Source organism: Camelus ferus, chromosome 3 (genome assembly GCF_009834535.1).
Source record: "Camelus ferus isolate YT-003-E chromosome 3, BCGSAC_Cfer_1.0, whole genome shotgun sequence".
Lineage (NCBI taxonomy): Eukaryota > Metazoa > Chordata > Mammalia > Artiodactyla > Camelidae > Camelus > Camelus ferus.
Genome location: NC_045698.1, coordinates 53,465,815 through 53,491,331, shown reverse-complemented (window position 1 = coordinate 53,491,331; position 25,517 = coordinate 53,465,815). Strand labels below are relative to the sequence as shown.

General features: G+C 34.4%; 1 protein-coding gene across 2 annotated transcripts in view; it reads right to left on the bottom strand.

Moving 5' to 3' along the window:
* Positions 1-4,787: 4,787 nt before the first annotated feature.
* The window catches only part of ZFYVE16 (zinc finger FYVE-type containing 16), a 46,912-nt gene continuing 26,182 nt past the window's right edge, over positions 4,788-25,517 (bottom strand). The window contains exons 11-18 of one of the 2 annotated variants that reach the window (XM_014560931.2): positions 24,663-24,745; positions 23,633-23,737; positions 23,111-23,258; positions 22,065-22,145; positions 12,445-12,607; positions 11,404-11,509; positions 10,316-10,483; positions 4,788-7,490 (exon numbers count right to left, since the gene is read on the bottom strand). In XM_014560931.2, coding sequence (XP_014416417.1) covers positions 7,329-7,490; positions 10,316-10,483; positions 11,404-11,509; positions 12,445-12,607; positions 22,065-22,145; positions 23,111-23,258; positions 23,633-23,737; positions 24,663-24,745 — 1,016 coding nt within the window. In that variant the 3' untranslated portion in view covers positions 4,788-7,328. The remainder of the gene's footprint in view (positions 7,491-10,315; positions 10,484-11,403; positions 11,510-12,444; positions 12,608-22,064; positions 22,146-23,110; positions 23,259-23,632; positions 23,738-24,662; positions 24,746-25,517) is intronic. The other variant, XM_006186736.3, reaches the window with a different exon arrangement.

Sequence of the window (25,517 nt, the reverse complement as noted above, 5' to 3'; positions counted from 1 at the left end):
CAAATACTAGACAGTTAAAATATTGTTTTTTAATTAAATAGAGGTCTTGTAAAATCTTTATTTTGGCCAAAAAAGAAAAAGGTAATATGTCAAAGACCCATGTACCCACCACCCAGAATGAACAAATATTAACACAATTGCACCTTGTAAATACATGAATACAAACATGTATCAGACTAAGTACCGGCACTCTTTTCTTCTCCAGCCCTTTCCTGCTTCCCTTTGCTCTCTCTCTTCTGTTGGATATTTTCTTTATTAGTCCACGTTTCATCCTTACAGATAAAAGATACAGTGACAATATGTAGTATTGTTTTGTGAGTTTAAATACTTCCAAAATGATATCATATTGTAAATAACTTTCTGCATGTGTTTTAAAACCCTCAATATTGTTTTTAAGATGTATCAGTGTTGATATATATACATCTAGATCAGAATTCTAATACATGAATCTACAACATTTGGGCATTTTCCAATTTTCTCTTATTAATAGTACAAATGGTGCAATAAATATCTTCTTACCCACATGTGCTAGTTTCCCAAGAGAAGATAATGAGAAATGGGATTCTTTAATTATTCAGGTTTACGTCTAGTCAACCTTACCAGGTATTGCCTGATTACTCATCAGAGTGCTTGTACTGATTTAAACTCCCATCAGCAGTGGATGAGAGTTTCTGGTTATGCATATCCTTGACAACGTTCATCTTGTTTGATTTAATTTTTTAAAAATTTTATTGTGGTACAGACTTTTTTAAAACATTTTTTATTGAGTTATAGTCATTTTACAATGTTGTGTCAAATTCCAGTGTAGAGCACAATTTTTCAGTTATACATGAACATGCATATACTCATTGTCACATTTTGTTTCTTTTTTTTTTTAACATTTTTTATTGAGTTATAATCATTTTACAATGTTGTGTCAAATTCCAATGTAGAGCACAAATTTTCAGTTATACGTGAACATACATATATTCATTGTCACATTTTTTTTCGCTGTGAACTACCGCAAGATGTGGTACAGACTTTTTAGTATTGCCCCATAGGTCCTTGAGGCTCTCCATTTTTTCCCACTTTTTTTTCTCATTGTTATTCAGACTGGATAGTTTCTACTCATGTATCTTCAAATTCACTGACCCTTCCACCCATCATCTCCATTCTACTATTAAGTCTCCTGTAAGTTTTCTAAATTGTAGTCTTCAGTTCTAAAATTTCTGATTCTTTTTACAGCCTTGATTTCTTTGGTGAGGACTTGTATCTTTCCATTGATTTCAATAGTGTTAAACTTTGCTTTGTAGAGCATGATTGAAATAACTCATGTTAAGTCTTTTTCTAATAATTCCAACATTTGGGTAACATCAGAATTGCTTTTTGTTCATTATCTTTTCCCTTGAGAATTGTTTATATTTCCCTAGTGTTTTGCATTTTAAATAATTTTGGATTATTATCTGGATATTTTGAGTATTACACAATTCTCAGTCCTATTTAAATCTTCATTAAAGGATTGTCTGTTTTAGCTGGCAGTCGATTCAGTTAGTTCAGACCGCACATCCTAGCCTGCTTTCTGTGGGCTATGGTTCCAATAATTTAGGTCTCAGTGACTTTGCACTGCCATTCTAATCTGCCCTAATTGTGTACCACCCAGTGGCTAGTCTGAAACTGGATAGTGAGCTACATTATAGTTCGGTCTTCAAAACCTTTGCTTGGCTGTTTCTGGTCAATTTCACACATGCACAGTGTGGGGGTGATCTCAGGATTTTATATCCAAATTTAGAAGCTCCCTTTCTTCAATTCCCTCCTACCTATGGTCTTCCTCATACTCTCTGGTTCTAAGGTCACCCTTCTTGATGTTCTGGCTAGAAGGCAGGGCTTCCACTTCCATACAGCACTGCCAGTTCTGCCCTGCCAAATCTGCCACCATTGCACCAGAGGGGGAATTGGGTGCTGCCTTTTTGCTGTCTCTAGCTTGGTGCAGGGCAGGGAAAGTCCACACTGCCCCACAGGGTTTACACATGGTGGGGAGGGAGTGGTGCTGCTGCTTTTCTGCATCTCTCCTGGAATAAGGTTAAGTAAATTAAAAAAGATTCTGTATCATAATCTCAAACCCCCTTCTCTGTCCTCTGACTAGAGAGAGCAGACTGTTGTTTATTCTGTTTGATATTTGTCTGGCTTTTTAAATCTGTGGAGTCACATCTTCCATCAGTTTTGAAAAGTCTACATTATATCTAAAAATATTTGCTGTCCTAACCTCCCCTCTCTGTCTGTAGCTAATTAAGCAGATGTTAGGAATTTGCACCATATCCTCTGTATGTGTTTTTTCCATCTTTCCATCTTTTTGTCTCTCCATGCTGCATTTTGGATAATTTCTCCTGATTTATATTCCAGTTTATAAATCCTCCCCATATTCTGCCATTAAACCTATTTATGGAGTTTTAAAGTTCATTTTTTACATATTCTTGCAGCATTTGTATTTAGCTATTTCCCAGATCAGCTCCACCACTTTTTAGTTTCCTGTTCTCTACAGGTACTTCACACGACTTTCTCTAAACACAGAAAGCATTAGTACCTAAGACTATACGGGTTTAATTGTTTCTACTAATTCTTGCTTCTGGAGTCTAGTATTTTTATGTGCCTTTTTTTTTTTTTTTAACTGTGTGCTAGTAGATGTTGCATTTGAAAAGTAGTTTGAGGCCTACAATTAAGGCCATTACTTTTCTGTGGAGAGAAGTTACATTTTTATTCCTCCTAGCACCTGGAGGAGGCATCACCAGAGGGGGACAACCTTAAAGCAAATTAATGCTTAAGATTCTTTGGATGATGCAGGCATTTCCAAACTTGGCTATTTTACCTAATTTATACTCTGGGTCATACACATCCAAAGGCCAAAACCCTCCAAGGGAGTCTCAGCCTATTGTAGAGTTCTTCTGGTAGATTCACAATTCCTGTTAGACTCACCACCTTGTGTGGGCCTTGAACTTTGGTATCTGTCCCCTATACCCCATTAGATTGTCACATTAAGGCCCAAGGCTCACTTAACTTCTCTTTTTCTCTTTACTTTTGGACTGGACTTTCCATACTGTCTTATAAATCTCCTTTATATTTTAAGATGATTTTTGTATTTTAATCAGCTTTGGGTTTTCAGCAAGAGCATAGCTCTAAATATCCTAGCATGCAATTTCCAGAAACAAGAAGTTTCTCACAATTGCATCTTTGTTTTTACATGGCCAAACCCTACTCTTTCTCTTGGTATTCTGTGCACTTAGCACATACTGCTTGTGGCATGGAATCCATAAATGTTGATAAGAACTGTGCTGAATTTAGTCAAAGCAATTTTTTGAGCAATTTTTACTTACAGCTGCTCTAAGATATAGGTATCCTGTTTTAGTTATCAAATATTAGTTAATGCATGTAATAAACCACCAGAAAACTTAGCAGTTTAAAACAACAGACAATTTATTATCTTACATGTTTTCTGAGATTCAGAAATCTGAGAGTGGCTTAGTTGGGTGGTTTTCATGATGTTCCAGTCCAACTGTTGGCTGGGGCTGCAATTTGAAGGCTTGACTGGGGTTGGAGGATCCCCTTCCACTCATGTGGCTGTTGTCAGGAGACTTCATTTGCTTGCCAGATGGCAGCTGGCTTCCCAAAGAATGAGTGATTCAATTGAAAGAGAGGGAGAAAGAGAAAGAGACAGACAGGGAAGGAGAGGTGGGGAGAGAGGGATGAAAGGAAGAGAATGAGTGGGGAGAAATGCACCAAAGATGGAAGCCATAGAATCTTTTACAACATAATCTTGGAAATGACATCCCATCCCTTCTTCTGTATCCTACTAGTCACGAAGACCAATTGTGGTAGTGTGGGAGGGGACTATACAAGGTGTGAACACCAAGGGGTGGAGATTGTTGTGGCCTATCGTGGAGGCTGGCTAGCACCTTATTTTACCAAAAGAAAAAAAAAAAGAAGAAGAAAAAAACCTTTATTATATTTAGAGGTTCATAATGAAGCAATTGAATTAGACCTATTTTTTCATTTGCAAAAAGCATGAAAATATGGTTGTAATTTTATCATTGTAAATGCAGAAAATGTTTCCCAAAAGGTGTTAAATATTAAATTGTGTATCATTCCAAGCTGAATTCAAAACAGCATATAAAGAGAAGATAGAAAACTACTGAAAATCTGATGTGAAAAAAAAGTGTCAATTAAGTGGTAAAAGGTTAGAATTTAGATGGTGAGGCTTAGTGTTAAGTAGGAAAAAAAATAAAGGTTTTGAATATAGCTCAAATAAAAAAACCCTTGCAAATATTTTAGTAATAAAAATTTGCTTTGAGAAAAATACTCTCCCTACTGAAATATGTGATCATAATTCCAATAATGCATTTTCTTCATGCCTTTCTGCAATTAAGATTGCTTTTTATCAATCATAGTGATTTTAGAAGCAATGAAACGTTCAATATTCTAAATATAAACCACCTAACTCAAGGTAATTGAGGAGATGACATGTAAACAGCATGCTATATGTTGTATTAAAATGAAGGGAGAAAATAAAAATAGATTATTTGTATTTGCTGCTACTACTGCACCTAAACCTTGGAAAGATATACAAGAAGCTAATACAAATGACTACTTGTTGAGATTGGAGACAAGAACGAGGTGGATACATACAAAGTGGGTGGTAAAACTTACACTGATAAATTTTTAACATTTTTTCTGATTTTTGAATGTTTATGTATTACATAAATGAAACTTTTTTTTTTAATCACAAAGAAAAAAATTAGAGGTTTAGAGATTTCTGGTTTATGTCAAGGTATTTTCTTTTAAAAATTGAGTCAAGTTATCAAAGTTATGCTTGCTATTTTAAAATAAGTTGTATTCTTTACTTATAAAACAATATTTGAATCCAGGCTGTTATAAACTTAAGCAGTTAATACACCCTAGCCAGGCTACTACTTTTATGATTAAATTATGAAGTAAGATATTCACACAACACAGAAGACTCTTTAAAGTAAATTGCCTTAAAAGGGAAAGTTCAATGTTCCGACATACTACCTATCTATACTCTTCAGATTTTCAGCTCTTGCCTAGATAAGTTTAATGCCCATTATCTACTAGGTCCTCAGGTTACCTTCTCATTATTGGTATGGCTATCCTTCTGGATTGTTTTCCATCGAGTTACTCGAAAATTCATCTCTCTATTATAGCAGTTACTTTTACTTTGTTAATTATCTGCTTCACACATTCAGCTCCAAGAGGGAAATAACTACTTTATTCATCTTTCAATCAATGAAGCCTAATAAAGTGCTCTGCACATAGCAAACAGATAGACACAGAAAGTCCACTGGATTGCTGCAAGAAACAGCCTAAATTTTACTTCACATCTCAAATTCAGAGAAAGACAGTACTCTTAAAAGGCACAGACCAAAATAGATCATTGTGGACTGGGTACAAAGAACCATTCTATTTCTTCACTTTTAAAAAAATTAAAATTAAGTATCAATGTGAAGAACATGACAAAATACAGTCAGAAACATATGATACATCTACAAAGAATACTTTAAAATGTGCCTCCAAAGGCGCGTAGTTCCAATTTTTATTAAATGTAGAGACTTTATGGAAACCTAAACCTATCCCCCCATCATGGGAAGAACTTTCCACTGGTTATTTTAAGGTAAATTCAGTATTCATAGATTATGTGATTACTTACACTGCAAAGTAAACACACTATATAAAGAAACATACATCAAGTTTGAGATGCAGTTTTTATCTTATAGGATGTCAACAAAATTTCACAAGTTATTACATGTTGCCATTTTATTTAGTATCTGCAACATTTTATATTGTTTATGAAGTAGTTACTTCCAAAATATTCGTTTCCACCATCTGTGTCTTTGGCTGTTACTACAGATGTGATTCAGTAAGAACCATATGACCAAACTGATTCAAATTCTCAGTCTTTCCTAGCCTGAGACCTAAGGTCCTGAGTTATAACCCTGACTTGGTCTTCAAGTTGAGATGTTTCATAAATACTTTTCTTAAAACAGGGCTGTTTAGTGTAGTTTCTTCTTCTTGAGATACAGGGATGTTTCTGATACAAAAACATATATTCCACATAAGAACAAAAAAAGCATTAAAATAATGATTAAATTTTATATAACTTAGATGACAGGATTAACTAAAATATGACCTTTACTTTTTTTTCAAACACAACGTACTTGTAAAAATTTTGCTATCTGAAGTAAAGAAAACTCTGTAAGTTTCAAGTACACAGAATTTAACTCATGTTAATATCCTGTTATAAAAAATAACTACCATATAAAGAATTTAAATATGCAAAAGTAAGTAGTTCATTAAAATTTATATTTAATACATTGATGTCAATGAAAATATGTCGACAAGCAACTTCTAAGGTTTAAAGGAGAAGTAAAAACAAAAAAACCTGTTGCAGGCTTCATTTATTGCTACATAATGACTACTTCAAGGGTCATCTGGCCTGTCGTCAATCACTCTTAGAAGTGGTATATACAGTGGTATACTTTGGAAGGAAAGGAGGAAAAATAATGCACTGCAATACAAAAATATTACCTATTTATAAATTATTAAAGCTTTATAAAACACATACCAAATCACATGGTCTCGCTATAAAAACAATATACTTAAATATAGAAGCACAAAATCCTGAAGCACCCACAATTATTTTAAGAATACCCATTTAATCAAGAGTAAACTATATATATATAATTTGAAAAGAAAAAAGGCATAATTCTGATTTTAATGCAAACAATCAGTTTATCTAATCATTGGAGGTAGGTCTCCACTCCAATTATACAAATAAGTTATCTGCCTTATTCAAAGAATTATCATATAAGTCTAAGATCTGGAAACTGGTCTGTGCCATGGAAACATTTTTAACATACTTTAGAAACCAGTAATCTAACTGGCATATAAACAAAACAAGTATTTCTCTCATCAGATTACATCTGAAAAGATCCTTCATTAAAATCTAAAATCATTCTTGGCATAAAGAGGTATACCTAAGTGCAGATACTTTGGCTTAGCATTTAAATAACGCAATAAATGCTACAGATTTCTTAAAGACAGAAGAAATACTTGTCTTTCTTACTACTTGTGTAAAGCTTCAAAAACTGGATCTCTTAAATTTTTGGAGATTTAAATATTGTGCTAATGATTTAAAGAGATCATTCCTGCCTGAAAAGCAAAGCTTGCATCTTTCAAACATCAAACATATTTACTTTTAGTGTTTGTGGCATTTTAGCTTTAGTGCTGGAGTTAGTTTAACAAATCAGTTTGCAATATATAATACAACTCACAACCTTTCACTAAAATAGATTTTCTATAATAAAAAATACTAATTCTATTTCTAATGGTAAACTAGTAGAGTTGGAGGTCCCCCCATGGATCACAGGGATTAGAGCACTATCAAGATCATTGAGATAATGCTGAGGAAGAAGTTGGCCTTCGGATCCTGCCTGAAATTCAACCTGGAAAAAAAAAATCGTGATGAGTCAACCCTAGAAACTGGGCAGTCCTGTTTTGCTTAGCAGATGAATATAAAATAATTAAATTATTTAAAAATATCATTCAATTTAAGCAAGCATATACCTGATATTTTATTCATAAAATAATGTTTTACATTCTTCTATATTTCTTTTATTCATTTTCTACATAAATTATAATTGTCCCTCCCATGGATACTATGAAAATAAAATTGCTACTACTTCATACTTCAGGTTTCTTCTCAGTGAACATGTAAACACATTTGAGGACCAAGGTTTTGAATAATTACCAACATGACTAAAATAAAAACCCCATGGTAATTAAAAAAATACTTAAAAATATTTTGAATTTGTCATAAATAAAATATTTGAATTTAATTTTGCTGGTGAAAATTACATATGACTAAAAAACTTAACAGTGCTTACTGAAATAAATAATTATGAGACGCTTCTTTGAAAAAGGAGCTTTTAATAGTGAGATAAAAATGTATATCTTCTTTCCAGTAAGAACTATAACACACCCTGCCTGAAGAAAAGTAAACCTTCAGCATGTGAAATTGTTCATGTTTAGATTAACCATTCTAATGAAAAACCTGCTCTGAAATCTATTATACTGGATGTAGGAAACAGAAATGCACATTAAAATATTACTGGAGTACCATTTTTCACTTATCAAATTGGCAAAGTTCAAAAGTTTGATAATACACTGCTTTGATAAAGATGTGGGTGAAAGAACACTCACAAATTGTGGTAGAAATATAAACCAGCATAACCTCTATTTGAGACAATATGGTAATATCTATTGAGTACATACTTGGACCTGGCAATTGTACTTCTAGGAATGTTTCTCATATACTCACACTTACGTAAAAGCAAAATATTCTGGATACTCTAATATCAGTCAGTACATACCAAACATGCAAAGGAACTAAATAAATTATGGTACAGTTATATAATCAACTACTACTATGCAACTGTTAAAAAGAGTATGTGGTAATATGAAATATCTCTAAGATATATTAAGTTAAAGAGGCAAGGTTAAAAGATAACAGTGAAAAGGGGAGGACAAAAAGGACATACAAACTTATTTGCTCATACATACAAAAAATTAGAAAGAATACATAGAAGTGGATAACATTTGATTGCCTGACAAGGAAGGGAGTACGAGGCGGAGTATGGAAGTGGACTAAAAGGTTAGGAGTGAAGGATAGGAAGGAGAACTTTCCAGGACTACTACCTTACACAACTCTACTGAACCATTTACATTGTAGCCTGGAATTAATCTCTCTAGAGGTCATCAATTACATAGAGTGCTGTGTGAATGCTGCTTCCTGGAAATGTTTAATGAGGTGGTCCTGCTATGTATACATTTGTGAGATAACAGAAAATGTATATGGTCTCTGCCCCCAATTCCTGGTACAGAGCTTCTAAAACCCTTGTCATTTCCCAAGTAATAAGAATACCAGGAGCATCTCTTATTCTAATATTTGTTTTTGACCCTATCCCTGACACAGGGCTCCTTAAAAAACTGTAAATTCCTAAGTGACAGGAGAAGGAGGAGCATCTTTTGTTCTGTTGAGGCAACTCTGGATGGGCTCCTGGATGGGGGCTAGTCACCAGAAAGACCAAGCCCGTGATTAGAAGCTTAAAATTTTAAGCCCTATCCCTCTTCATCCAGAGAGGGCAGAGGGGCTAAAAATGCAGTTAATAATTGATCATGCCTACGTGAGGAAGCCTCCACAAAATCCCAATAGAAGGGGGGTCAGAGAGCTTTTAGGCTGGTGAACATATCCACACCAGGAGGGTGACACACCACAACTCCATGGAGACAGAAACTCCTGCACAGGACCCTACCAGACCTTACCCTATGTGTCTGTTCAACTGGCTGTTCATCTGTATATCCTTTAAACTTGCAAACGTAAACAAATGTTTCCCTGAGTTTTGTGAGCCACTCTAGCAAATTAATCGAACCCAAGGAGAAGGGGTTCATTGGAACTTTTGATTCATAACTGGTTGGTCAGAAGCTCAGGTGATAATCTAGGCTTGCGACCAGCATGTGAAGTAGGGGAGAGATAGTCTTGTAAGACCTGTAGGATCTGATGCTATCTCTGGGCAGATTCAGTCAGAATTGATTTGAATTCTTGGACACCCTGCTGGTGTCTGAGAGTTGCTTCTTGGTGTGAGGAAAACCCTCTACACACCTGATGACCAGAAGTACTTTATGTGAGTAGGAAAAGAAAGACACTGTAGGGAAGAACCAGGTTTCTCCCTACATAGGAAGGAGAACACTGAAAGTTTTCCTTTTTTTTAAAACACCTTTAGACTTGTGTTAATTTTAAATCACATGACTATAGAATCTAGTCAGCATAATTTATAAACCTACTTATCAAGCAGGAATGTTGTGGAGCAGGGGTCAGCAAACTATAGCCTGTGGGACCAATCTGGCCCACGAACTGTTTTTGTAAACAAAGTTTCACTGGAACACAGCTGAGCTCGTTAGTTTACATTACTGTCTATAGGGTCTTTCACATAATAATGGCAGAGTTGAGTAGCTGTGAAAGAAATCAGAGAGCTCACAATGCCTAAATTACTTGTCTTGCCTTTTACAAAAAAAAAAAAAAAAAAGATTGCTGACCCTAGTTGTGGAGCATAAAGGAGATAATGTATGTGAAGTACGTAGCAAACATTACTGTTCAACAAATTTTAGTTCTCTTCAGTCATTGCAAAGTAAAAGGCTAAAGAAAACACTTCTGATTGTTTTAATATATAATATATTCATTTCAAAAATACATCACAGAAACATGCCTCACCATATCAGTGTCAATGGAAACTCTGAGGCCAATTTTATTCATCCCATTACTCTTGAGAGTTTTTAGGTGAGAGCACAGTGCAGCACTACAAGCCATGGCTATTTCTTTTGCAAACTGGTAACGTGTTGCTGAAATAGAGAAATCCTGGTCCTTTAGAAAGTAGAACACCTGAAATATATTTAATTAGGAAACAAGTCATGATTAAGATTAAAAGTAGGTTTAAAAATGCAACAACTGCTACTTTCAATTCAACTTTATGAGTAAAATTCTAGTATTAGTGCCATGAAATTCACTAGTTATGAGCATTCTATATATAGAGCTTGATCTATGCTCTAAGTAAAAACTTAAAACTAAAAGTTAGGGAATATGGGAATGACTTAGCTATTTTTGCCTAAAGTTAACCTGTAGCGACAAAAGCCTTGTTAATCCAGTATAAAGAAGGGTACTAATGAGTCAACCCCATAAGATCACCCTACTGTAAGGACATCTTAATGAAGTTAAGATCAAACAGAGTTTGATGTAACGTAACTTCTGTATCCACTATAGTTTCTATCTTGTACATGCATAAAATCACAAAGAATATATAAGAAATTAGTAATACTGTCTGACCCAAGAGATAGAATGAGGGGGAATATGGAGGAGGACTAAGGATGTGGGAGGCTATAGTTTCATATTCTCTTATTTAAAAAAAAATTGAAACATGTAAAAATAACTTTCCTATGTGAATGCTGATTATAAACTGATATCTATAAAATATTTTATTTTTTGTAAAATAAGAGGAAAATGAAAATATTATGGCCATATAACATATTATTGTACAAACAAAGATGGCAATGCTGCCAAAATTTAACTGTGAGCTGACAGGCAGTACCACCATACAATAGCCTGAAATAATCCTGTGGAAATCCAAATCTGGTGTACAGAAGGCAAGGCTGGGGTAGAGATAAGTGTCTCAAGGTGTAACGTAAAGTGTAATGAACTGCAATTAAACATTCAGAGGTTAAGTCCTGCAAAATCTCCAAGTTAACAAAAACAAAAACATATCCAAACACAGCATGTAAAGGGAAGGAATCATCTTTCTCAGTTACCTCAGTACACTTTACAGTCTTCTCATCAGTTTCAAAATCTGCTTCCAGTTTTATTTTTTCACTTGGAAATCCTTGTAATGATATTCCATCCACTGAACTAATAACGCTACAGAATAAAACACAATACAACAGAATTGTTTGCAGCAGAGTAATTTCTAAGAAATGAGTTATTGGATGTGAACAAATGGAATAAGGAGAAAAATTATGAAAGCTATGAACTTAAAGCAGGAATAAGATATCTCGATTATATACAAAATAATCAAAACTGGTTCATATTCATTTACCAAGATTTCTTGATTGTGTAGCAAATTACATCTTTTTTCATACACCCAATTCAGATCTGAGGTTTAAAATAACTTAAATAGTCTACTAACAGAAAACTTGTCTCATGAGTTTCAAAAACTCTATTTTGGAATCCTTCAGTGTTAGCCCTCTTCTTACTTCTTTGCTCCAGACCCCTTAAGCCAATCTCCATAAAACAAAGCAAATGGGTAACTAAAAAGAGGAGGAAGTGGCAGTAATATTCTGTAAGGTCTCTAATGCATATATTATTGAATTCAGTTATTTGTATATACAGCGAATCAATATAATATAGAATAAGTATCCAAAGGTTATCCATGACTTACATGACAAAAATAATCCTGAAATAATTCCATGGAGATTCATTTCTGGTGTATAAAAAGCAATCTGGAGTGAAAATATATGTGTGTCTCAAGGTACCATACAACAAAGTATCTTATCTTTCCTCAAACCTGGTATCAAAGTCCACACTGCTACACAATGCACAGTTTTTTCACTGGCCCCCTCCCAAAATGACCACCCTTTAGTAATTTACAGTATTCTGGCCAAGAAAACACACATGATGCTGGTTAGGTACGTGTTTGAAAAAACAGACTGCGTTCATTACTTAGAGTATAAGCATTCAAATTAATGGTACAATTCTGTATTTATTTATAAAAAATGTTTAATTTTGTTAACAGGATGTTTTTATCCTTTCCCTTCGATCAAATCAATTACATCTTGGTAACAAAAAATTCCTACCCTTTGTTTCCTTTTTCTTCAGAATCTACCCAGCAGATATCCACATACTCTCTCATGTCTACAGCATCAACTTTCCCACATGTAATTTTAAAGTCCTTTTGTTCTCGTAGAGCTAGCCGCAAGCCATCCATGGTCTCCGGAGTTATTTGTACCATTAAGCCATCTAAAAAATGAGAGTTATGTTTCACATTTCTTTTATTAAATATCAATTTATGTATCTAAGCCATAAATTTTGCTATCAAAATGTGTTCTGTTTAAGTTTTAAATCATCTGTTAAATCATTTTGGTGGTTCTCTTCCACTAGGAAATACAAAAAATATTTCACAATGTTAAGGATTCTTTTTTTTTTTTAATGGTTAAACAAATAAAGGTAAGAATTTCTACTTCTGGCTATGATGAAATAACTTTGGCAAACTGCCCTTTCATAACAAACAACCATAAAAGCAGAAAGAATGGATAAGACAACTGTTTTCAGGTATTGGACAACAGGAAGTGCAATACCATGATATGTACAGGAAAACTCAGCAAATGAGCCCACAATTGCCCAGGCCCTCTGCTTGGGGCAAGTTTCTTCATGGTGACTCATTAAGCCTACAGTGGCCCTACTGGGCTGAGAAGTCAGAGACAAGACTTTAGGGAAACCTAGAATCTGCTCAAGACACTGAGGAGGGGAACACCAGAAGACTGTGTGAAAGGTCCTCTTTGAGTCCTTGGACTGGAAATGAGGAACTCTAATATTAACAGAGTGACACTAGATGAGGCCTAACAGAGAAGAGCTATTATATATGGTTGGGAACAGAACAGAGATACTAGAAGTCAAGCAATGTTGGGGGATGTTGGTAGTCTAGACCAAACAAGATAGACATTGGCACCTCATTAACCTGAACTGCAGCAAAGCCAAAACACAGCCCTTACAAAACCTGCAGGCAAAATAGATTTGGAGAATGAGTCCTGCCAGACTATAAACACTTTAGGATTTCCATAGATCCATCTGGTAACAAAATAATGACTATACAAGCTCAGGGGGATTATTATTTCTTTCCTTCTACTAACTTAGGTTTTGTTTGTTCTTTGTTTTCTAATTCTTTTAGGTGGTAGGTTAGGTTGTTTATTTGAGGTTTTCTTCGTTTTTGAGGAAGGCCTGTGTTGCTATGAAATTCCCTCTTAGGACTGCTTTGCTGCATCCCATAGATTTTGTGTGGTTGTGTTTTCATTGTCATTTGTCTCAAGGTGTCTTTAAATTTCCTTCCAAGCAGAATTTTATATCTAGCAAAAATACCTTTAAAAATGAGAAAGAAAGAAAGACAGCTTCAGATAAATGAAAGGTGAACATCATTAGATAAATGAACGCCAGCTGACTTATATTACAAAAAATGCTAATGACTTCTGGTGTCTGCTCCAACATGTAAAAAGATTAGTAGTTGTCACTCCCATCCTCATAACAGGAAAAAAATCTAAACGGTAAAATATCAAAGTATAAACCTAACTTCTATTCAACATAGTATGAGAAGTCCTAGCCATAGCAATCGACAAGAAAAAGAAATAAAAGGTATCCAAATTGGAAGAGGTAAAATTGTCATTATATGCAGATGACGATACTATATATAGTAACCCCTAAAGATGGAAAGATGTCCCATGCTCTTGGATTGGAAGAGCCATACTACCTAGAGAGAAATGGCCATCCTACCCAAAGCAATCCACAAATTCAATGCAATCCTTATCAAATTACCCAGGACAGTTTTCACAGAACTAAAACAAATAATCCTAAAATTTATGTGGAATCACAAATGACCCAGAATTGTCAAAGCAATCCTAAGAAAAAAGAGCAAAGCTGGAGGCGTAAGCCTCCCAGGCTTCAGACAATACTACAAAACTACAGTAATCAAAACAGCGTGGTATTGACACAAAAACAGACAAATGGATCAACAGAACAGAATAGCCCAGAAATGAACCCATATATCTATAGTCAATTACTTTTTTTAATTACCTTTGTCCTAGGGTTATTATGAAGAACAGATATAATGTATATGGTGCCTGGCATTAAAAGGCTTTCAATACTTGGCAGTTATTTTAATTATCAAACACCTTGACCTTCAAAGGAGTTTGGGCTGTGTGGGGCCAACTGACATCCTTCGAAGTCCAACGACCCCCATTTCTGGGCTCTCAGATGTCTGCCTGTGATTCCTTAATAGATAAAGTATATTCTTTTTTTAAAAAAAAATTATTTAATTGAAGTATAGTTGATTTACAATGTGTTAATTTGTGGTGTACAGCAGAGTGATTCACTTATACATATATATACATTCCTTTTCATAGTCTTTCTCATTAGAGGTTACTATAACATACTGAATATAGTTCCCTGTGTTATACAGTAGGTCCTTGTTGCTAATCTATTTTATATATAGTAGTTAGTATCTGCAAATCCTAGACTCCCAATTTATCCCATCACACCCCCTTCTCCCTCAATTCCAAAATATCTCCGTTTTGTAAGTAAGTTCATTTGTGTCCCTTTTTCTTCTTCTTCTTCTTTTTTTTTTGGTTCCACATATAAGTGATATCATATGGTATTTTTCTTTCTCTTTCTGGCTTACTTTACTAAGTATGATGATCTCCAGGTCCATCCATGTTGTTGTAAATGGCATTATTTTAATCTTCTTTGTGGCTGAGTAGTATTCCATTGTAAATATATACCATGACTTCTTTACCTGGTCATTTGGTCAACGGATATTCAGGTTGCTTCCATATCTTGGCTATCATCAACAGTGCTACTATGAACACTGGGGTGCAATGTATCTCTTGCAGTTTGATGACTAGAGAAGCTCTTTTAACGTCTGTTGTAAAACTGGTTTGGTGGTGCTGAATTCTTTTAGCTTTTGTTTATCTGTGAAGCTTTTGATTTCTCCATCAAATCTGAATGAGAGCCTTGCTGGATAGAGTATTTTTGGTTATAAGTTTTCCTCTTTAATCACTTTAAATATATCATGCCACTCCCTTCTGGCCTGTAGTTTCCACTGAAAAATCAGCTGATAACTTTCTGGGAGTTCCCTTGTATGTTATCTGTTGCTTTTCTCTTGCTGAGTTTTAATATTTTCTCATCCTTAATTTTGTCAATTTGATTACTGTGTGCCTCAGTGTGTTCTTCTTTGGGCTGATCCTGTGTGGAACTCTCTGCGCTTCCTGGACTTGAGTGACTCTTTCCATTCCCAAGCTAGGGAAGTTTTCAGTTATTACCTCTTCAAATATTTTCTCAGGTCTTTTCTCTCTCTTCACTTTCTGGGATCCCTATAATATGAATATTAGTGTGCTTCCTGTTGTCCCAGAGTTCTCTTAAACTATCCTCTTTCTTCTCATTCTTTTTTCTTTTTTCTGTTCTACAGTAGTGATTTCCACTAATTTATCTTCTAGCTCACTAATCCGTTCTTCTGCCTCATTTGGTCTTTTCTTGGTTCTTTCTAGTATGTTATTCTTTTCAGTAATTATATTCTTCAACTCTGTTTGAGTATTCTGTATATTTTCTAACTGTTTGCTCAACTTCCCCCTGTGCATCTATACTCCTTCTAAGTTCTCTGAACATCTTCACCATCATTACTCTAAACTCTTCTCAGATAAATTGCCTATCTCCTCATCACTTATTTGTTCTTCTGGGATTTTGTCTTGTGCCTTGGCCTAGAATATATTCCTCTGCCACCTCATTAGATTTCTATTTGTATTTTCAGATAGGTTAGTTAAGTTTCTCAACCTTGGAGAAGTGGCTATCTGTGGGAGACATCCTATGCATCCCAGCAGTACACTCCTCTCTTGTCACTCAAAGACCAGGGTCCAGCCAGTCCCAGGGTAGAGTCTTGCCTGCATTTGTGGATTCCTTCTACAGGCTTTGGGATTGTTGTTTTCTTATGTCTGGTATTTGCCCCCTGGTGGATAAGGCTGGACTAGAGGCTTTAGCAGGTTTCCTGGCGGAAGGAATTGGTGCATGCCTACTGCTGGGTGGAGCTTGATCCTAGTCCTGTGGTGAGTTGTTGGGTGGGGCTAGGTCTTGGTACTAATGACCCAGACAAGATGTCAGCCTCCAGGAAAGCATGTGTAGATGAACACTCCTTGAATGTCTGCCACCAACTTTTATATCTCCAGGGTGAGCCACAGCCGTCCCCTACTTTCCCTTGGAGACCTTCCATAATCAGCAGGCAGGTCTGGCCCAGGTTCCTATGAAATCACTGCCCCTGCCCTTGGACGTAGCATGAGCAAGATTCTGTATGCACTTCACAAGAGAGTGAAGTCTCTGTTTCCCCCAGTGCTGTGGTGCTCCTGGAGTTCAGCCCCACTGGCCTTCAAAACCAGATGGTCTGGGGTCTCCTCCTTCCAGTGTTGGAACTCTATGCTGGGGAGCCTGATGTGCAGCTCAAAACTCTTACTCCTATGGGAGGGCCTCTGTGACTTAATTATTCTGCAGCTTGTGGGTGGCCTACCCAGGGAGTATGGGGCCCGATTACATCACAAGCATGCCCCTCCTACCATCCCACTGTGGTTCCTTCTTTATGTTTCCAGTTGAAGAAGATCTTTTTTGCTAGGTTCTACTCTTTTCTTTTTTCTTTTTTTGATGGTTGTTTAGCAGTCAGTTGTGGTTTTGTTGTAGTTGTGAGGAGAGGTGAGCTCATGATCCTACTACTCCACCATCTTGACCAGATAACTACAGTCAATTAATCTTCAACAAAAGAGGCAACAATGTGCAATGGATAAAAGAGTCTCTTCAGCAAGCATTGTTGGGAATGGACAGTTTCACTTAAATCAGTGAAATGAGAACATCTCCTCATACCATTTACAAAGATAAATTTAAAGTGGTTTAGAGACCTAAATACAAGACATGACACCATAAAACTCCTAGAAGAGAGCATAGGCAAAACATTCTGGGACATAAATTGTAGCAATATTTTCTTAGATCAGTCTCCCAAGGCAAAAGAAACCAAAGCAAAAATAAAACAAATGGAACCTAATCAAACTTAAGTTTTTGCATACCATAAATAAAACAAAAAGACAACCTATGGAATGGGAGAAAATATTTGCAAACGATGTGACTGAAAGAGGGTTAATTTCCAGGATATACAAGCAGCTCATACAACTCAATATCAAAAAGCAAACAAACCAATAAAAAAATAAGAAGGCCAAAACAGACATTTCTCCAAAGAAGACACACAGATGGCCAACAGGCACATGAAAAGATGCTCAGCATTGCTAATTATTAGAGAAATGCAATTCAAAACTACAATGACATCACCTCACACTGGTTAGGATGGCTGTTATCAAACAGTCCACAAGTAATACATGCTGGAGAGGGTGTAGAGAAAAGGGAACCATCCTACACTGTTGGTTGGAATGTAAGTTGGTTCAGCCACTATGGAGAACACCATGGAGGTTCCTTTAAAAAAAACAGTAATAGACTTAACAATATGATTCAGCATTCCCACTCCTGGGCATGTATCCGGAAAAGACAAAAATTCTAATTTGAAAAGATAGATGCACCCCAGTGTTCACAGTAGCACTATTTACACTAAGCATGACATGGAAGGAACGTAAGTGTCCATCGACAGGTGTGTGAATAAAGAAGATGTGGTAGATATATCAATGGAATATTACTCAGAAGCAACATGGATGGACCTAGAGATTATAATACTAAGTGAATTCAGACAGGAAAAGACACATATTATTTGATATCACACGTGGAATCTAAAAAATAATACAAATGAACTTATTTACAAAACAGAAACAGGCTCACAGTCATAGAAAACAAGCTTATGGTTACCAAAGGGGAAAGGGAGGGTTGGAATAAATTAAGGAGTATGGTATTAACAGATATATATTACTATATATAAAATAGAAAAACAACATAGACTTATGGTATAACACAGGCAACTATTCACTATCTTGTAATAACCTATAACAGAAAAGAATCTGAAAAAATCTACATATGTATAACTGAATCACTTTGCTGTACACCCGAAGCTAATACAATATTGTAAATCAACTATACTTCAATAAAAAAAAAAAACTTTTTAAAATAAATTTGAAAAAAAAGCTGAACAAATGGAAAATGAACATCTCTAAGATCTATCGGAGAATCGAGGTCACAGGGCAAACTGCTGCCCTGAAAACTGGAGCAAGATCAAAACATACCACAAAAAAACCCAACAAAAACACATATATAATGTAGTAAGAAATAAGGAGAAGTATAATTGAATATATCACATTCCATCATCAGAATGATGGATATGGCACACAAAATTGAATTATGAAGTTCACTTATTTTTAAAAGATATTACTGAAAAACATGGATCTAGACAAGGAATTTACAATCACTGCTGCCATTGGGAGTCTCAGCCAATAAACAAGAAATGTAAATATAATAAAGGCATAAGGGCTATAAAGAAAGAAGCAAAACTACCATTATTAATAGATGTTGTACTTAGCTATATAGAAAACTAAAAGATCTATAGATTAGAAGAAGTAATATTCTTGAAATTACCATACTGCCCATGGCAAACTACAGATTCAATGTAATCACTATCAAGATATCAAAAGCATTTTTCACAGAACTAGAACAAATAACTTTTACATTTGTATGAACATGCAAAAAAACCCCCAAATAGCCAAAACAATTTTGAGAAAGAAGAACAGAACTGGAGTAATCATGCTCCTTGACTTCAGACTATATTATGAACCTACAGTAATCAAAACAATATGGTACTGGCACAAAAACAGAACCACAGATGGATGGAACAGAATAGACAGCCCAGAAATAAACCCATCCACCTCGGGTCAATTAATCTATGACAAAGGGGCAAGAATATTCAATGAAGCAAAGACAGCCTCTTCAATAAGTGATGTTAGGAAAACTGGACAGCTACATGTAAAAGAATGAAATTAGAACATTCTCTAATACCATATACAAAAATAAACTCAAAATGGACAAATGACCTAAATATAAGACCAGAAACCATAACACTCATAGAAGAAAATATAGGTGGAACACTCTTTGACATAAATTGTAGCAATTTTTTTTTGGATCTGTCTCCTAAAGCAAAGGAAATAAAAGCAAAAATAAACAAATGGGAACTAATTAAACTTAAAAGCTTTTGCACAGCAAAGAAAGCCATCAGCAAAACAAAAAGACAGCCTACTGAATAGGAGAAAGTATTTGCAAATGATATGACGGATAAGGGGCTAATATCTGAAATATATAAACAGTTCATACAACTCAACATAAAAAAAAAAACCTGATTAAAAAATGGGCAGAAGACCTGAATAGACATTTTTCCAAAGAATACATACTATGGCCAATTGGCACATGGAGAGACAGTCAACATCGGTAATCAGAGAAATGCAAATTAAATCCACAATGAGATATCACCTCACACCCGTCAGAATGGCTATCATCAAACAGAACAGACATAACAAATGTTGGCAAGGATGTGGAGAAAAGGAAATCCTCCTACAGTGTTGGTGGAAATGTAAGTTGGTGCAGCCACTATACAAAACAGCATGGAGGTTTTTCAAAAAACTAAAACTAAAAGTACCATATGACCCAGCAAAAGGAATCTAAATTGGAAAGGAAGAAGTAAAACAGTTACTGTCTACAGATGATATGATACTATACATAGAACTACACATACTATCCACTCCTGGGTATTAATAAAAAAAAAAACCCAAAAATACTAATTAGAAAAGGTAAATGCACCCTAGTGTTCATAGCAGCATTATTTACAATTGCCAAGATAATGGAAGCAACCTAAGTGTTTATCAACAGATAAATGGATAAAGAAAATTTGGTGTATGTGTGTACACACACACACCAGAAAATTACTCAGCCATAAAAGGAATTAATTTTTGCCATTTGCAACAACATGAACGAACTTGAAGAGTATTATGCCAAGTAAATCTAACAGAGAATGACAAATACTGTATGATATCACTTATACATGGAATCTAAAAATAAAACAAGTGAATATAACAAAAAACAGACTCACAGATACAGGAACAAACTAGGGGTTACCAGTGGCAAGAGGGAAGGGAGAGGAGCAATATAGGGGAAGGAGATTAACAGGTACAAACTACTATGTATAAAATAAATAAGCTACAAGGATATATTACATAACACAGGGAATATAGCTAATATTTTATAATGACTAGAAATGGAATATAACTTTTAAAAATCATGACTCACAAGTGATTCATAATATTGAAACTTACATAATATTGTACATCAACTATGCCAATAAAATAAATTTAAAAATTATAATGGCATTAATATTACGCTAAGATTATAATAAATAAATAAAAGTATATCATTTACATCAGCAATAAATTCTGTAAGGTACAGGAATAAGTCAAGATAAAATGTTCAAGACATATACCAAAACTTAAAATTTTATTGGAAGACATTTAATGTTATGTAAATAAGTTTAAGGTAGCCAATGTACACGGATAGGAACACTGAAAATAGAAAATATGCCAATTTCCTTAAAATTGAACTAGTGGTTTAATGCAATTCCAATAAAAAGTCCAATGGACCTTTTAGAACCTGACAAATTGATCCTAAAATTAATATGATAAATCAAAGGGCTTAGACTGGCTAGAGCACTACTCAAATGAGGAATAAGGCATATGTGTGGCATCAGAGATGGGAGGATTTCCTATAAAGCTATGTAAGTGAGATAGTATGGAGAATGATAGTGAAAATGCAAACCAAGAACCTCAGAAAATACTCTCCTTCAAAAAAGAACAAGGAAACGGATAAAGTATCAGAAGCAACTTTTTCAGAACTCTAGAAATTAATCAAAGACTTGCAGCAATCTGGGAAGTATTTATTTAAGAAAAATTGAAGAATCTTGGTAAGAACAGCAAGCTTTGTGTCATTTTACCTTTCTTATTCCCATCCTCTCCTCTCTAGCTTAGTAGAAGCCTTAAAAACCAACAGCCTGCAATCATGGTGAAAACCAGCAGCTTGGTATCTACTGGAGAGGGCAACAGTGGCTGGAACTCCTTCAAAACTTCATTACTGGAGAATTGTCATTTTTGACTTGCCAGCTAGTTTCCTGGAAGACTCCACTTACAAAGCTGTCTTTATTTGACCTGACTCTAAGCTTGCCCAGTGAAAAAAGTATTTTCCCAGGAGCATTTGTCAAAAACAATTAGAGGCCAGTGATCAATGTTATAGCTGTCTTATGGCAGCAGATAAGAGTAGAGGCAAACAATAGTCCAACCAAACGCTTAAAGGAAAAGGTGAGGAATGAGATGTCCATAAGTGCTTTGAAAAGTTCTAACATATTTCTGGGAATTTAGAAGGCCACATGCATGTGCAATGCTGTGTGCATGCCCAGGGTATGTACATGATAAGGAAAGACCCTGAGCTCTTACCTCCGACTGACCATTAGGCTATGCAAAAGCAGAGAGTGCAGGCTAAGCAGTGTTGCTAAGTTTGAGGTAGACCCAAATATTAGTCATGTTCTAGTTCTCGGGCTGAGTGATGATTTCACATAAGTTTGTGGTAGGTTTGTAAGTATCAAATACATTTTAAGAAGGAAATGCAAAACATCTTTACATTAAAACAGTCTGAAAGATGAAACTCATACCTTCAACTATGCTGGACTTAGCAAGAAATCCTGAAGATGCTTTTAAGGCTCCATTGAATACCACAAAACTTGCACCTGTCACTGATTTAAAAAAAAAGTACAATTATTTATATCTTAGCCTGCTCTTTTTTTATGTTATATGAGATTTGTTAAATGCATAATGTGGAGTATAGCACATTTTAAGTACCTGATAAATGCTATGCCCATAACCCAACAAAACAAAATTAAGAAAAATATTGCATAAAGGTTAGTTAATACCCAGTATAAAATCACCTACTTAACATATATATCAATATAAGAAGCAAATATACTAAAATGTCAACAAAGGCTGTATCTGGGCACTTTTTTCCCTTTTACCACTTCGTGAAATATATTTTCCAAGCTTACTAAAAATGAATATACATACTGCTATAATAAGAGGAAGAAATTTTATTAACAGCCAGAATGTCTGACTATTTTAAATGCATTATTTTAAAACAATGCATCAGTTTTATGGAATACTTACTTCTACTTAACTTTCAATTTGTTAGGCCTTCTACTGCAAGGATTTGGTAATCAGAGCAATCACTGAGGCCATTCAGCCAGAAATGAGAGTAATGTCACTCACAGAGATCACCAGCTTTACCATTTTTATATTCTCAGCCACTTACAGTTTTTTAAATCATTGTTCATCCTTACCTACCCTGTGCTCCCTCAAGAGGAGTTAGAGCAGAGAGCAAACAAAGGTAAAAAACACCTTGCTCCAGAGAAAAATTACTGAAAACAAGAAACCTACCATATGGGATACCCTAAACCTGAAGACATCAAAATAAATACTGTATTCCAAGTCTTTAAACTTAATGTTGCCCAAAATAAAAAATAAAACAAACAAAAAAACCCTACACAAATTAGAAGCAATTTTTTGTTTGTATAGCTAAAAATGTAAAGCATACTGTTTTATCAGCATCAATTGTACAAATAAGTAAAATATATATATATATACCCTTTGAAAGGAATTCTACTTTTTGAGGTAGTTTTATGGATCAACACTAGGAACAAACACTCACCTTTTCTATGATGGCCAGTTGCACTGTTGGCCTGTGTTTGATAAACTCCATCATTCTGTATACAGACCAGATGAGAATCTGCTTCTGTACTAAAACTAGCTCCAATGCTAATGACATGTTCATTAGAAGAATTTATTACTTTCATTACCTGAGAAAAAATAATACTCATTTAGAAACATTTTTAATATTCTGTGACTTTATTAATTACAATAATTCAAAGGGTCACATTTCTGACCACTTTCATCAAGCTTCAGTCTGGACAACCTCCTGAGAATGTGAGAGAAACAAATGTTTTAAGATAAAACTACCTTAATTAAAAGACATAAAACAGTGAGGAAAAAATGAAAAAAATAGGATTAAACAAATTCCCTATTAGAAAACAAATCTAAAATTTCAAAAATAACTCTTTTTTGTCATTATATATTAGAAAGTCCAATTCAGAACAAACAAATTTAACACACTTCTAAGAGATCTAATGTTCAACAATTATCTTCAGAATTTGAAGAAAGCAGTTATACTTACATCATTGTATTTTTTCCGAGGTATTTTTATGCAGCTTTTCCCCATTTCCATATGAATCAATAGCTGATCTATATTATGCAAAGTATACTGGTAATTTCGAAGGTCCTACAAAAAATATTTCCATAAACCTTAAAGTACTATCCATGAACATTTATCCATTCATTAAATCATTTTTTAAGAGTATCCATCATTTTAAAACTTGTAATACATAATTATCAAAACGCCATCCAGAAAGCAATGCCAATTTCAAAAACCAACTAATCCTTCCAGCTGCTCCACAATAGTAATAAAGAATATCATTCTCAGGAAGAATTCTGTAGTATTGGGGGGTGATCTCCTCTTTCTCATTACAGATCTTCCAAAATAGAATAGGTCTTCAAACTGAACATGTATAAGTAAAAGCAAGTCCACTGAAATACTCTTCTATGATAGCTGTTTTAAACAGAAAATTATAGAAATTGGAGGGGAACCTGAGATCATCTAATCCAGTTCTTCCTATTAAAAATGAGGAAACTTAGGCCACAGTTTGCTCAAAATCATCAAACTGATTGACTTTTAGTAACTTTTACTAAGGCTTCAACAACAGTGTAGATCTCACATTATCTAAATGTTTAAGCACTGCAGCGTAATGAATCAAAAGGCAATTTGAATCAGGTACACATAAATTAGGAGATGTGTTCTAAAAAGCACTTCATCTAAAGCACAGGGACCTATATTCAATTTATTATAATAACATACAATGGAAAAGAATCTGAAGAGAAAAAATATAAATGTATGTATATGTATAACCAAATCACTTTGCTGTACACCTGAAACTAACACTGTAAATCAATTACACTTCAGTAAATTTTTTTAAAAAGGTGCTGCATCAAAAATAGAGCCCATTTATGTTAAATGAATTAGGATTATTATAAATGAACTTTCATTAATACAAATTTGCCAAATAGGAAAATATAAATATGTAAAATTTACTAAATAAATTTTAAAGTAACAATATAAGAACATTTAATAAAATAGTTCAATTACTCACAACAAGTAAGTTCATAATAGTGTGTCCTATTTCTCCAAAAAGAGGTTTTCGGCCTCTGATACTTGTTAAAGGAGCAGGATATGCTATACGTAAGAACAGAAAACTAGTTACCATCAACAAAAAACAAAAAAAAGTCAAATTTATTACCTTTAATTCTCATTTTTCAAACATTATAGATAAATACTACTCAATTAGTTTTTTTTTTTTAGACAATAAGAGATCACACCAACTCATACTATATATCTACTAAATGCTACATTGAACAGGGACCTTTAATATATTATCCTATTTAAATCCTATAACAACCAATCATGCCGGTATGTCTATCCCCACTTTACACATGGGAAGGTACAGACACAGATTAATAACCCTGCTTATGGTCACTAAGTTAATAACTAGTGAAACATATATGAAATTTCACATGCAATAAATAAACTATTCTTGAAAAAAGTAAAGGATAACTAAAGGGTACAAATTCAAAAAATTTAACACAGAAATTATTTCAACTTAGAAATAACCATATACAGAAACCTACACCATTATTTCACAATCTTTATGTTTAGCTTTATGATGTAGACAAATTGAGCAGGGGGCAATAATTTATCTTCTTAATATGTAGGCAGCATAATAAAATGAACTCCCTACAGTATATACTTTTAAGAAAACTTTTCAGGGTTTTCTATGTTTTGTTGTGAAATTCAAAAAGAATTTTTTTAATGTAAGTTAATATGATAATTATGACTATCTAGAAATACATGACATACTAAGGTTGCCTAGACTAATTTGTAGTAGAAGAGGGCTGTTTTGTAATTTTAAAAGTAAATCAAAACAAGAGTAGTCCCATTAATCCACTGA